Source organism: Solanum tuberosum, unplaced genomic scaffold (assembly GCF_000226075.1).
Source record: "Solanum tuberosum cultivar DM 1-3 516 R44 unplaced genomic scaffold, SolTub_3.0 scf01011, whole genome shotgun sequence".
NCBI lineage: Eukaryota > Viridiplantae > Streptophyta > Magnoliopsida > Solanales > Solanaceae > Solanum > Solanum tuberosum.
In genome coordinates this window covers 1-13,639 of record NW_006239919.1, presented here as the reverse complement: position 1 = coordinate 13,639, position 13,639 = coordinate 1, and the positions used below count along the sequence as shown (strand labels likewise).

Genomic DNA, 13,639 nt, shown 5'->3' with positions numbered 1-13,639 from the left:
AATTAAAACTCTATAAAAAGTTTTTTCCAATTATACCCTTGAATTATTATGTGATTGGGTCAAGGTAGATAGTTGCCGGCAATATTATATTTTTAATGACCTTCGAACTAGCTATGAGAAAAATAATTTTGTTGTCATGTTTGCTATTTTTTCACTTGAATTATTTGACAATAAATAATTGTCATCTTAATAAATTGATCACTCACAAAATTTCAATTTAAAAAGATAAACCATCTACTTTTAAAATCGAAAAGACAGTCAGCAATGGTAAAGTTGAATAAACCATCTACATTTACACATAAAAATTGCAAGTTGTAATTTTAATATGTATTCAATTTTATAAATTGTTCAAAATATAAATAATTAGAAAACCACACAAACATATATAAACAAAATATATATTCAATTAAGATCACAAACGTCATGTAGTGGTATATCTGTCTTTTTAATTGGTAAATGTTAAATAACTGGTGTTTCAAATTTGTATTGAAGCTATTTAGTAACAAACAACTCTCTCAAAATAATTTGTAAGCTATTTATTTAAATAAATTTACTAGTACAAATATAAAACATAAAATCAAGAAAATAATTAAAATAATTTGAGAGATATTGTCTTTACACAGACTTATCCCATGGTATTATATCATATGTATTAGTAATACCTCCAAATGGAAGGTATTAGTAATACATCCTATAATACCATGTAGGATGTATAACTAATATACATGAATTAGTTATACATGGACCCAAATTCCTACCAGACATAGTACTAAATAATATCATACATATACATGAATTGTTTTTCTAAGGCAACCTACCAAACGACCCCTCAGTGTCATTATAGTGATCATAGTGATAGTATAATAACATGCTCGATTAATTTGAATTTACACCAAATAAGTCTATCGAAAGAGTAAAGTGGCATTTACAGTGAAGTTATCTATTTTTCAAGTATCAAATTATTCAAATATGAGATATTTAATTAAAAATTAAAAAACATCTTAATCGTTTTACAACTCCTTTTTATGATATTCATGAGAATGATTATGAAACAAACAAATAGTAGATAGATAAAAGTATAGATAGGTTTCTTGACAATATTCTATAATTTTATATGTAAAATTTGAATCTCTCTAAAAACGACTATTCTTTATTACGAGTTCTTGACAATATCCTATAATTTTATATGTAAAATTTGAATCTCCATGAAAGCGACTATTCTTAATTACGAGAATTGAAAAAAGCATACGGTAAGATGAAATATCATATTTTTATTATTTAATTGTATTCTCAACATGCCATTTCATGTGTGAGCTTAAATTTTTTTCATGGGTTAAACACGCGATTTTTTTTTTAATCTCAGGACTTCTGTTTGCTCTAATACCATATTAAAGTGTGTTACCATCTTCTCTAAAAGCTTAATCAAGTTGTTAGAGAAAATACATTTTTACTTATTCAACAGTATTCTCAACGCGAAGCTACAACCAATCGATTAAGGGCTAATAAACATTAGTGTCATGTGGCTGAAGGAGTAAGTAATGCCTAGTGGGCAAAGTGTCGAATGCAGTTTGGTTCAACTGTTCAAACAACAAAAATGGTGCAGATTCGGTCAATGTTTCCTAACCTTGTTCTCGTATAAGGTGTAAAACAAAAGTGTGCTTATTTTATTTTAAAAATCGTCTTATATGAATCTTCCTTTTAAAAAAAAAATTAAAAACAAAATACTATTATACAAATAGCCACTAATTAGTCGATTACGAACTAAAATATCTCCCACCATTTTATTTTAATTAAATAATTAGTAAAAGATTTAAAATCATGTGATTGTCTTTGAATTTTATAATTTTAAATATCATGTGAAAGATTGAAATTAGCGAGTTATTAGATATATGAAGTACAATTCTTTTCTAAACAAAGTTAAAAAAAGAAGAAGTAAACACATAAATTGAAACAAAAAAATTATTTTGAGTGTTCTAATTACCTATTAGAGAGATTTATGAGCTTTGAAACAATATTGAGTTTGATTTTAAGCATTTTAGTTGGTCATATATTTTAAAGTTGAAATTTGAAACTTAAAATTGTATTTGAACATGCTTATAATAATTAAAGTTTTATAAGTAAAAGTCCCAAAAATTCAAAAGTTGGTCATTTAAAAATCAAAATTTTAAAATCTTATCAAATTTCATGACCAAAAGTTAAGACTCTCTTGATTTGCTAAAATAGACAAATAATAAAAAAAATAAAATTGCATACTAATGTCAAGTAAAATAAAATGGAGCGAGTACATTAGAGTACCAAACGATCCTTATTTTATTTTTTTTGCAAATCAAAATTCGGAAGGAAAAATATACATTAGAGTACCAAACGTATAATTTTTTTTCTTATATACAAGGTACATTTCAAAAACGTCATAAAAAAGTGAAATTACAAGTACATTTCATTTTGTCAAAAAATATTTTCAGAATTTTTTCCCAAATAACAAAGCATCCACTATTTAATGAAGGCAAACGGTAAACACTTCCCGCTAATATTTTAGACTGTTTTATAATGCACTATTCCCAATTGCAAGACATTACTCCATAAAAACGACAAGTAAAATAAATAAATACAAAAAAAGAAGCTAAAAACAAACTCCAAAATCGAAATAAATAAAGTTACCAAAAAGTAATGCTACAGTAGTTGAAAGAAGGCCGTCAAAGTTGAGGATAAAATTGTCATTTTCTTTTTACTGAGAATGACAGTGCATAAGAATTAAGGGAAGCTAGTAATTAATCCCTAGCTAAGAAGCTGACAAGTGGAAAAAATAGTCATTATCTTCAAATAATTGCAAGATTAGCTCTTTACCTGGAAGAGTGAATAGACTATATTACCCTTTTTTGAGGTTTGACCAAAGTTTGACTCCTCTATTCCCTCACTGAGTCACTGACTCTCTTCTGTCTCTTCTCCCCAAAAAAACCAAAAATCTCTGCTAAATTATGGCAGTGAGAAAGAAAGAAGCTCATTTAGATTCTAAACTGCCACAACTTGTGACGGACTTCACCCACAATTTAAATGCAAAAGTACAATATTTTATACAAATTTTAATTTTACAAAAATGGAATACTCAATATGTGAGTTTTGTACATGAATGATACTGTAGTTCACATATGAAATTCGAAAAGCTTGAATAGTTTAAATGTACTTTTGACCATACAGTCAAAAATATTTATATAATCAGATTATAAATATCATAAGTACGTATTCTAAAATTGAATATAAATATTCTTTACCTTGGTATATAACATTTTAATTATTTTTTGCCAAACACAAGAATACCCTCATCGCTCTTCCCTTACCTCGAGCCCCTACCATCTCTTCTTAACTCACCTTTTGATTTATTTTTCTCTCTCTCTCTATCTGAAATCTCTCCTACAGCATTTTTTCTCTTGGAAGAAAAAAAAAGAAAGAGGAAAAAAACATCCTCTTTCACTGACACAGTTATTTTTTATATTTTATTTCCTCTCTCTTTTTCTTGTTTTGTTGTTTGAGAAATTTTCTTTGTTTGCAGGGGAAATGGCTATGGCTCTGCTGGTTAAGGCCAAGTGGGTATTCCCAATACTTGCTTTTTTACCTAAAAACCTCTTTCTATGTTTCAATGGGTTGTTCTGAAACCATTCTTAAAAGGGACATTTTTCGACTTCTTGTTTCTCTCTACAGTAGAATCTCTGTTCCAAAATAAACAAAAAAGGAACTTACTTTAACCCCTTTTCACCCCCCACACATCCCTCCAAGAAAGCACCTTTTTTTCAAGAATATCCTATTTTTTGCAAAGCTGAGTAGGGAGGAGAAATGGGGTGTGTTGCATCCAAGTTAGAAGATGAAGAAGAGGTAGTATCCATATGTAAAGAGAGAAAACAGTACCTGAAATTGGCTGTAGATAGGAGGTACACACTGGCTGATGCACATTACAAGTACTGTCAAGCATTGTATGGAGTCTCAGCAGCTTTAAAACTCTTTGTTGCTCGTCATTCTACACCTACTTCTCCATATCTCATCACATTCCCACCACCTTGTTGCCCTTCTTCTCCAAAAAAGGAGAATGTGGTTTCAAACCCCTTGTTTCTTCAGCAAACACCTTCTGAGCCAACCCAAGAAACTGTTTGCTGTGGGCCATGCAATAAATCTACAGAAACTCCATCAGATTCTTCTGAGGAAGAGAGAGAAGAGAAAGTTGTGAAACAGGAGCACCAGCAGCAGCAGCAGCCACAAGGTTATGGCTATTATTACATGGAAATGCCTCAGATGATGCATTCACCACCAACAGATTTTGGTTGGGATTTTTTCAACCCTTTTAATAGTGTAAGGCCAGAGATGATTAGTGGGTATCATAGGATTTCTGAGGAGGATTTAAGGGCAGTGAGGGAGCAAGAAGGAATTCCAGATTTAGAAGAAGAGGAAGAGGAAGATGATGAAGAAGGGGATGGAATGAAGGAAGAGAATAAGGTAGTAGCCACTAAAGAAAAAGAAAATGTGGAGCAAAGAGAATATGGGACTGAAGTTGTACAACAAGCAGTGCACACTGCTAATGTAAACCAAGAGGACCAGAAAAAAAGTTTGACAGTTGTGGATAATCCATTACAGGGGAGGGAGTTACTTGAAGCACTAACTGACATTGAAGACCATTTTGTCAAGGCATATGATGCTGGAAAGGAAGTATCAAGGATGTTAGAGGCAAATTGGGTACATTCACAGCCTAATTTGGGAGAACCCAAAGGTAAAGCATATCAAATTACTATCTTTTTCTGAGTGAGAAATTTCATTTTAAACTTCTTCAACAAAGTCTAATCTTTCATTGGATTACTTTTTCTTGAAATATCTTCCTTTGCTTTAGGTTTGTGTTCCTCTTCACTTTTTTTGGCTCCACTACTATTTCCTGATAAGAATATGCTGCCACTGGGCTTACATGATAATCTTTTGCTTTACTTTTTTGGCTTCATTAATTGGTTTTTGGTTCCACTAGGAAATGCTAAGAAGGATTTGTCGCAGTTTGTCTTACTTGATAATCTTTTTTCCTGGAAAAGAAAGTGGCATCCAGTTGTTTTTGAGAAGGAACTTTTTTCCTCTTGAGAAGGCAAAGGCAAAGTGCAAAGTGATATCCAATTGTTGAAACTCTTGTGTAACAATTTAGTTTATGTGTCGATCATATTCCTATTATGTTCATGGACGTTTTGTGAAGATTATTCACCCATTGCCAAGTCTATTATCCCTCATGATTTGCTTCACAATTTCTCACACAAAATAGTCAATTGTGGGTAAGAGAATAGTCTTGGCTGGTCAGTGTCGGTAAGGGGCTGTTCTGTTGATGAGAGTTAAATTGCTAAACTTATCTATTATACCTTATTATTGTGGAGTAATTTTGAGATTTTCAGGTTTCATTATTTTCTAAATTTGTTCAATTATGTCATGTATGCAGAGAACTCAACAAAAATCATCCCAGCAATTACTTGGAAGTCTCCTGCATCTCGTTCGCCATCATGCAAGAGTCTTGTGGCGTCTAGTTCTAAAAGTTCTTCCACATGGACAGAATTCAAGAATGATCTATTTGATGACTATGGTGGAATGGGTTCTGGGAGCCATTTGCTGACGCTAGGAAGGCTATATGCTTGGGAGAAGAAGTTGTATGACGAGGTTAAGGTATATGCATATTGACCAAGCATACTCTCTTATTGAATCCTTAAAACTTGCTCGCTATGAGAAGATACGCTCTTCTGCAATACTTAAGCCTAAAACAAGTCATATAACATCTTCTGTCATATAAAAACACTATGAAGTCTGCCTCAGAATTCACATAAATATGAGTGGCTAATTAAACTTTGAGATCTCTGTTATGACCCCCAGTTGGTTGTTATGGGACCTGGGGCATCTGTATTTGTCTGTACATAAGTTGGCATATGCTATCAATATGTTCGAGTACTTCTGGTATTAGACTGATATAAATCCTACTGTAGGACCAATTCTTTAATTTTCTATGGACTTCCACCACTCCCCATGGTTAAAAACATGCTTCAATGTCTTTACTACTATATTCAGTTGTCAAGTACTGTAATTATTTCACTCTTCATTGATCATTTTGGATCGGCTCCTTACATCTAGACTTACCTTCAGGCTGGAGATAGCACTTGGAAATTATATGAGAAGAAGTGCAATCAACTCAAAAATCATGATGCCAGAGGAGATGAAAGACGGACCACAGACAAAACCAGAGCAGCAGTAAAAGAATTATATAGTAGGATCCTAGTCACAATTCGAAGTGCTGAGACCATATCAAAAAGAATTGACGAGCTACGAGATGATGAACTGCAGCCTCAAATCATTGAACTGCTTCAAGGGTAAGGAAGAGTTACCTGGGTAGCAAACTATCACTTAATCCAACATCTTCATTGACTGACTTTTTTTTTTAACCTTCTTTTGTCTATTTGGTACAGTATGATGAGAACTTGGAAGATCATGCTGGAATCCCATGAGATCCAGAACAAGATTATATTCGACGTGAAAAGTTTCACCTGTCCTACATATGGAAAGTTCTGCAATGACTCTCATCGGCTTGCCACAGTCCAGCTTGACGTTGAGCTTCAAAATTGGCGCGCTCGCTTCCAGGATTACATTGCTGCCCAGAAGGCTTACGTGGAAGCACTCCATGGATGGCTGTCCAAGTTTGCAGTCCCTGAAGTTGAATTCTACTCCAAAAGTAGGAGTTCAACTCCAGCTTGTCGAGCTAATGGTCCTCCACTTCTCATGATTTGTCACGATTGGTTGTCTGCCATGAACAAGTTGCCAGATAGAGCAGTTTCTGTTGCCCTTAAAGGCTGCGGAAAGGATGTAAGAGCTTTGTGGGTTCAGCAGGGAGAGGAACAGCAACAAAAGCGAAAAGTTGACAGCATGTCCAAAGAATTAGATAGGAAAACACTGGCGTTCCAAAAGGTAGAGAACAAGCTTTATGAGTTCAAGCTCACAGACCGAAGCTCGGAGATTGAAATCGATCATAGAGCTGAGTATCTGAAGGAGAGGAAAGACTTGCTGGACAACTTCAGGAAAAGGGTTGATCTAGAGAAGGAAGAACACCAGAAATGCATGCAAGAAACTCAGAGGATCACTCTGAACGGCTTTCAGACTGGTTTTTGCAGAGTTTTTGAGTCTATAACAGAATTTTCCAGTGCAGCACTAAAAATGTACAATGAGCTACTAAGCAGTGGTGAGATGGCTGAGAAAATCGGTAACCCGCCATCCATAGAGTGCTCCCAAGCTGGTGAAGATGTCAAAAGATGACTTTGGCTGGTTTAGATCTCCTTATTTAATGCATAGAGTTGAATTGTTAGTTTGTATATTATGGTGCCATCAAAGCAGCTCGCTGAGATGTAGTCACTTGTTTTCATGATTTGAGTTTCTCCAAGGTCAAAGGCCAGATTTCGTAGGACAGTTTTTAATTCCCCTATTCTTATATCTTAAGCTAAAATATAAGAGCGTTTTCTGGATTGTTCAGTCAAAGCTACGGAAAAATTGAGCCCGTACTTATCATCATCAAGCACAGTTACTGTGGTTTTTGGCTCTAAGAAGGTAATTGCCAGACATGTGATGCAGAAGTTTGACAGCAAGAAATAGAAATGGTATCACTTCGCATTATAAACAAATAATTAGCCAAAGCAACCAGTTTGTAAACCCTTAGAAATCACAGGTTCAAATACCGCCATGCCATCTCTCCAAACAAAAAGGAATAAGTTACTAATTTCCGAAATCATTTGTCTTAGCTAACAAGCCTTTCCTACATATATATAGACTTCATTATTATATGCATGGATTGACAGCCGAAAATAAAACCTCTATAACTTCAAATTATTAGTCATTGAGAATACTATGAACAATTTAAAAGTCTTTTTCTTGACTTGGCCTTTGCATAATATCTAACCTTCAACAGAGTTTAATCCTAACAAAACAAATGAAAGCATACTCTAAATGGATTAATTTGAAGAGTAGCTAACAACTGCAATTCACTACAGGAGTCCAAGCCTGTTATAATCAATGTACCCTTCTGTGAGAAAATAATCAGAATACGTCAAATTCCAATTAAAACACAGTAAGCCACAAATTGATATAAGATCAAACTGGGATTAAAATACCATTGATAGAAGAAGCAAAGCTGAGAATCTATACTAGCTTTATAAAACAAATATCAGAACTTCCAGAGTTTTAGTATCATTCTTTTGTACATTTAACAAATTACTGGTCCTAGATAAGAACCTGAGTAGGCAACAAATAGCCATAGACCTTCTTGCAGTAGCAGTTCATACAAGCCTTTGAGTTACCCTATATCAGATACAACGAGACCAAAAATTGTGAGAAAAGTATAAATTCACTCACAACCGTAGCAGGAGTGTGTATACCGAGTAACGGGACAATGTCTACTTGCAACCAATTTTCTACTGCTGAACCTACCACCGCACCAGCAACGAGCCCACCAATTGTTATAACACTTGCTTTTCCTGTTTGCAAGTAAAGTTTGAGTCACTTTTTCTCAGAAAGCCAATATCTAGTTCTACAAATATATTTTTTGGCAGAAATACAGTTTAGATGAAATAAAACGCTAATCGGAATCATAACTCAGTACAAATCCATTGCTGGTATTTCCAAAGTCTCATTTGCATTATCCAGAAGCCAGAACAGTACCTCCACACATATCAACTACTTCAAAATGGATTGGCGCTTATGTGGCTACTACTCATGTCATTACCATATGATATATAAGGAACTTTAAGGAACCTACTTTATCCTTAATGTGATATGTATAATGTGATCTTTCCTACCTAATTTTCAAATTCGAGATACACTCTTTAAGGAACCTACTTTATCCTTTTTTTAATATTTCTTCAAATAATTGTACTGAAACAATTCTTTAGTTCATAACACTGGACGAATCAGTGTATACATGACAAGCTTCTTCCATATTTACATTGCACTATACGTATTCCTAATTCTCATCCTAATAACTCTCACCAAATCAAACCTTCACGTAGTTTTTTTGTATTATAGGAAATATTAAAGGAAGTCTTCATCAAAGAATGTCAACAACTTCGATTCAATGGGAGTATTAGGAGTTGAAGACCAAAATGTATGTTCATTATCAACGGGATAAAAGACATGGATCCATCACTAATTTGAAAAAACACATTCAACTATTGACAATAATCCCAGTCCTATTAATAAAGAAAAAAAATGAAATAGCAACACAGGAAAAATCTGTGAATAATGTTGATAACTGTCGATGAGAGAGACACTTCTTACACGCCAAAAAGATTTTATGGATACTAGCATGAGCATCGAGACAAGGTCTATTTCTCTCACAAGGTTAGTAGTTGTCACTAGCTTTGGCTAGATCTATGAAATCCATATGATAAGGATTACAATCCGAGTTATGGTTTTCTTGAGGGTAACTTGAAATTGTGAAAGCTTAAGTGATCCAAAGATAATGCTTAAGATTCAGTTAGTATAGAATGCCAATGAGCAAACTTAACACATATAGGGGGATATTATATACGTCAACTAACAACTCGGTCATTACTTTAGCATGACCGAAATCACATGCTAATGTTTATATTTGGACTCTCAAATTTAATAAATATAACCTAGAAGTGAAACAAAGAAAAGCAATCTATCTTCCTTACCCAACTTGACATTTTTCTTGGTCATGAAGTACAAGGTGGCCCCAAAGCTCGTGGCTAAGATTAGTCCAGGAACATCAGCTCCATACGATACTCCTAAAGGTGTTGAGGCTCCATTAACATATGTTAAAACCATTAAGGCTCCATAGACTCCTGCTTGAACACCTAACTCTTTAGCAGCTGGTGCTTCAACTGCGACCGGTGAGCTCTTGACAGTCGTCTGCAGCCACTTGGGCATTGATCCCATCCCAGAAACATTAGCAGCTTTAACATCAGCAAAGCGTACGCTACTATCCACAACTTTTCCAGATCTCCTCTGTGATAAGCTTTGCATGAGAAGCATATCATATGCAGCCTCTACCTGAAAGTTGTTGAAAGGTTCCGCTTCTTATTGTCAGTAACACATATACATATGGAGGAGGAAAAAGGCAGAGAATAATTTGCACTCAAAGATCTTTCTTTTCCCTCTAACAATTTTAACTTGATGCTTATTTAAATAACTCCACCAAAGTTAATTTCAAATAGCTATAGAGTTCCAAGTGCACAAAAACATAGACGATAAGCAGGGAAGCTTCTAATTATCATAAAAAGTACTTAAAAACAACAATTTTACATTAATTGAAGAAAAGATAAGCGGAAGTAACTTTCAGACCTGCGCAATTGTATCTGGATCATCTTTACAAGACGAGATAATTGATTTTTTGGCACGAAGAATATCATCGAAGCTCGCACCCTCAGTGACACCTAGCAATTTCAGGGCATTCTCTACCGACATCTCAAAAGGAGCCGAATCATCAGCTCTAGAACCTGCTTGAACGGCGGTGTCCAATTTCCGGCGGTGGAAAGCAAACGCCAGCCTCCGTCGGGAACAATCGGAGTTTGGAATTTTTGGCAAATGAGCGGAGACGGGACGGCGGCGGATAGGAGTAGGCCGGGTTGAACCGGCCGGGTCACTACTGATGATGGTACGGTTGGGCCGAACCGAGAGAGATGTGGCCATATTTTGTTTAGGCACAGTGAATATCTAAACGTGTGACAAATAACCGAGCGTACAAATAAGGAAACCAAACGGTTGACGCAACGGAAGTGTGTGTAATATGTGGCGTTTCTTGTTAAGCAAATGGTGATGTGTAAGTATTAATTGTTATTTTAGTCCATTAAGTTAGTGTGCATTCCGACTTCATCCATCTAGTTTGAAGGATCTCCAATCTAGTACTTGTACTTTTGGGGTCAGCAAATTAAATGAGATTGAATACTTAAATGCTACATACTGATTTTATCCTAAGTCATAAGGTGCACCATCAGCCACTTTTAGGGGTCATTTGGTTGGGAACATGTTATCTCAGGATTAGTTATTTTGGGGTTAGTTATTTTGGGATAACTTATCCCACCATGTATATGGGATAACTTATCTCATCACTATAATATAAATGGTGGGATAAGTTATCCCAAACATGACAACCAAACAAGATGCAAAAATTTTATTCCATCACTATTTATTTTTATCCCTCACACCAAACGAGAGTTAACTATTCCCACCTTCCAACAATAGTTGTCTTATAATATTTGTTCAGTTTAGAAAATCAAGAGAAATTTACCTTTTGTGTCTATTTAACATTTGCTATAAAATACTTTCTCCGTCTGTGTGAACAAGTATTGTTGGACCGATGAAACTAACACATTTCTCAAAACATTAAAATTAATAAAGTCAAAGAATAAAATAGTAATTACCCCTATTATTTATTGTTTCTTTTAAGGAGTGTGTCGAGTTAATAGTGGACAATTATTATTGAATAGAGGGAGTAATTAATTTTAAAAAGTCAAAAATCATTCCAAACAAGCTCTTAAAGAGTTTAGGTGTTTGTCCAAATGTTTATAAAAAATAAAATAAGAATACATTTTTCATTAGTATGATGATTTAATTTGAGAAATCGGAAAAAATAGTTTTTTATCATAAGTACTTTTGGAATTGTATTGGTCAAAATATGGATTTGACACATGCACGATTCAAAAGATGACGCGTGACAGATCAAGTATAGCTAAAACCAGTTCAACAAAAATTGCTCTGGTCAGAGTGCAAGATTGGCACGCCCCATGTAGCATTCTTTAGGCAAGTTTCTAGTTCACACCTAAATCCAACCCAACGTTAGTGATTCGCCTTGCTCCTTAGGTATTTAGTGATCAATTAAGATAAGCCTTACAAATAAACTGATTCTGTATAATTCGTGATTTACTTCGACAATTACATATCTATAATGATAACAAAGTCAACATATACATAGTGATCATTGTGAACAACGTATCCCCTCCCCCTCCCCCTCCCCCCCATAACCAATGTGATTTCAAAACATCACAATTCTATTAGCTTACCACTTAATAAGCAAGCAAGCACATGTTTTTCCTATTATCTTGTCTGATAATTACACCGAAGATAATCCAATATTTCTTTTACTTTTTAATTTATTGCATTATTCGTAATTTATTTTTTATCTATTCTACTATTTTATAAGCAAGTTCTTAGCATCACGAAGCTAATACTCGATCATTATAATATGTTTCTCCTTGACTTTTAAATATAAATTAAATTGCTAATTTGAGTAGATCAATTGTATAATTAATGGGCCATTTCTCACCATTTATTATTTTTTGTCATGTTTTGATTTTTTGAGGGTTTCCAAATGACAACATACCAGTCCAAATTAGCTGCAAGTGTTAGAGGAGGGCACGGCTTATTGTTGGTCCCGCGCGACAATCATACACTCAACTGGCGTGTCACCATTTGATTTGAACAATACTTTTGGACTTCTGCATTTATCTACTGCTACTATTTTCAATTCAACAATTGTGCATATGATTTTGAGATTTTTTTTTTTTTTTTTTAAATAAACAGAATTTAAAGCTGTCCAACTTTGTAACAAATTTTTTGGATTTACGTAATACTCCCTCCGTCTCTTTTTATATGTCATTTTTTTCTATAAATAGTTGGTTCATAATATTTGTTATTTCATAAAATCAATGCATAAATTACCATATTGTTCCTTTTTTACCCTTGTGAGTAATTAGCCTTGAAAATATACATTTGACCAATTTAGAAAAACTAAGAAAATGATTCATGTTCATTAGTTAAATCAATTCATATTTATTGATTGAAAACTTGAGTTTCAAAAAAATTAAATAAGGGTAGAAGAGTAAAGTTACATTATTTCTTAATGCAAATACAAAGTAAAAATATGACATATAAAAAAGGACGGAGGGAGTACATCACACAAATAAGACTATATCAATGTATGTGAACCAACACTATATAAAATTAATCGAGTAATTTTCCTTGGGACTGCCCTTACGTGAATCCCGTGACGGTAACAATGTCTTTTTGCTAATTATTCGATATTTATAATATAATAATAGTACCATTAATTCAAATTTGTTTGAATAAATTCATTACAAGGCATTTTTTTCATATATCTATCTATATCTATATTTATATTACCTTAAAAACATTAGCTCCTAACTTGAATGTTAAATTATTATAATATCCCTAACTTAAGTTGTAACTTTTTTGATGAGTCGTGACTTTTCTGATAAGTTGTGATTTTTTTCAAAGGGTTGTGATTTTTCGATGAGTTGTGACTTATTCAAATGGTTGTGATTTTTCAATAAGTTGTAACTTTTCCAAAGAGTTGTGACTTTTCAGAAGGATTATGACTTCTCGGAAAGTCATGACTTTTCAGATAAGACACAAAAAATATTTGTTCGTACTACCCTTTTTGACTATAAATAGAGGGGCTTCCTCTCAATTTTCCACCACATTTTTTAAAATCTTCTATTCTTCTTCTTCTTGCATTTTTATTTTTTTGTGTGATTTATTGTCATTGAGTGAGTTCGAAGTTTAGCGGAATATGAGGTACTATGTCACAACCCAAATCCGGATGTGATGGCACGTGTCC

At 33.8% G+C, this 13,639-nt stretch overlaps 2 protein-coding genes across 2 annotated transcripts; one reads left to right on the top strand and one right to left on the bottom strand.

Moving 5' to 3' along the window:
- Positions 1-3,264: 3,264 nt before the first annotated feature.
- LOC102582747 (uncharacterized) lies at positions 3,265-7,471 on the top strand. The gene is made up of 4 exons (XM_006367809.2): positions 3,265-4,753; positions 5,453-5,673; positions 6,145-6,368; positions 6,465-7,471. The coding sequence occupies exons 1-4, from the start codon at positions 3,829-3,831 to the stop codon at positions 7,303-7,305; spliced, it is 2,211 nt and encodes a 736-aa protein (XP_006367871.1). The 5' UTR covers positions 3,265-3,828; the 3' UTR covers positions 7,306-7,471.
- A 599-nt stretch (positions 7,472-8,070) lies between these two features.
- LOC102582399 (protein CHAPERONE-LIKE PROTEIN OF POR1, chloroplastic) lies at positions 8,071-10,792 on the bottom strand. Its single transcript, XM_006367808.2, has 3 exons — positions 10,345-10,792; positions 9,696-10,053; positions 8,071-8,516 (listed from the first exon to the last, which is right to left on the bottom strand). The coding sequence occupies exons 1-3, from the start codon at positions 10,690-10,692 to the stop codon at positions 8,341-8,343; spliced, it is 882 nt and encodes a 293-aa protein (XP_006367870.1). The 5' UTR covers positions 10,693-10,792; the 3' UTR covers positions 8,071-8,340.
- Between the last annotated feature and the right edge of the window lie 2,847 nt (positions 10,793-13,639).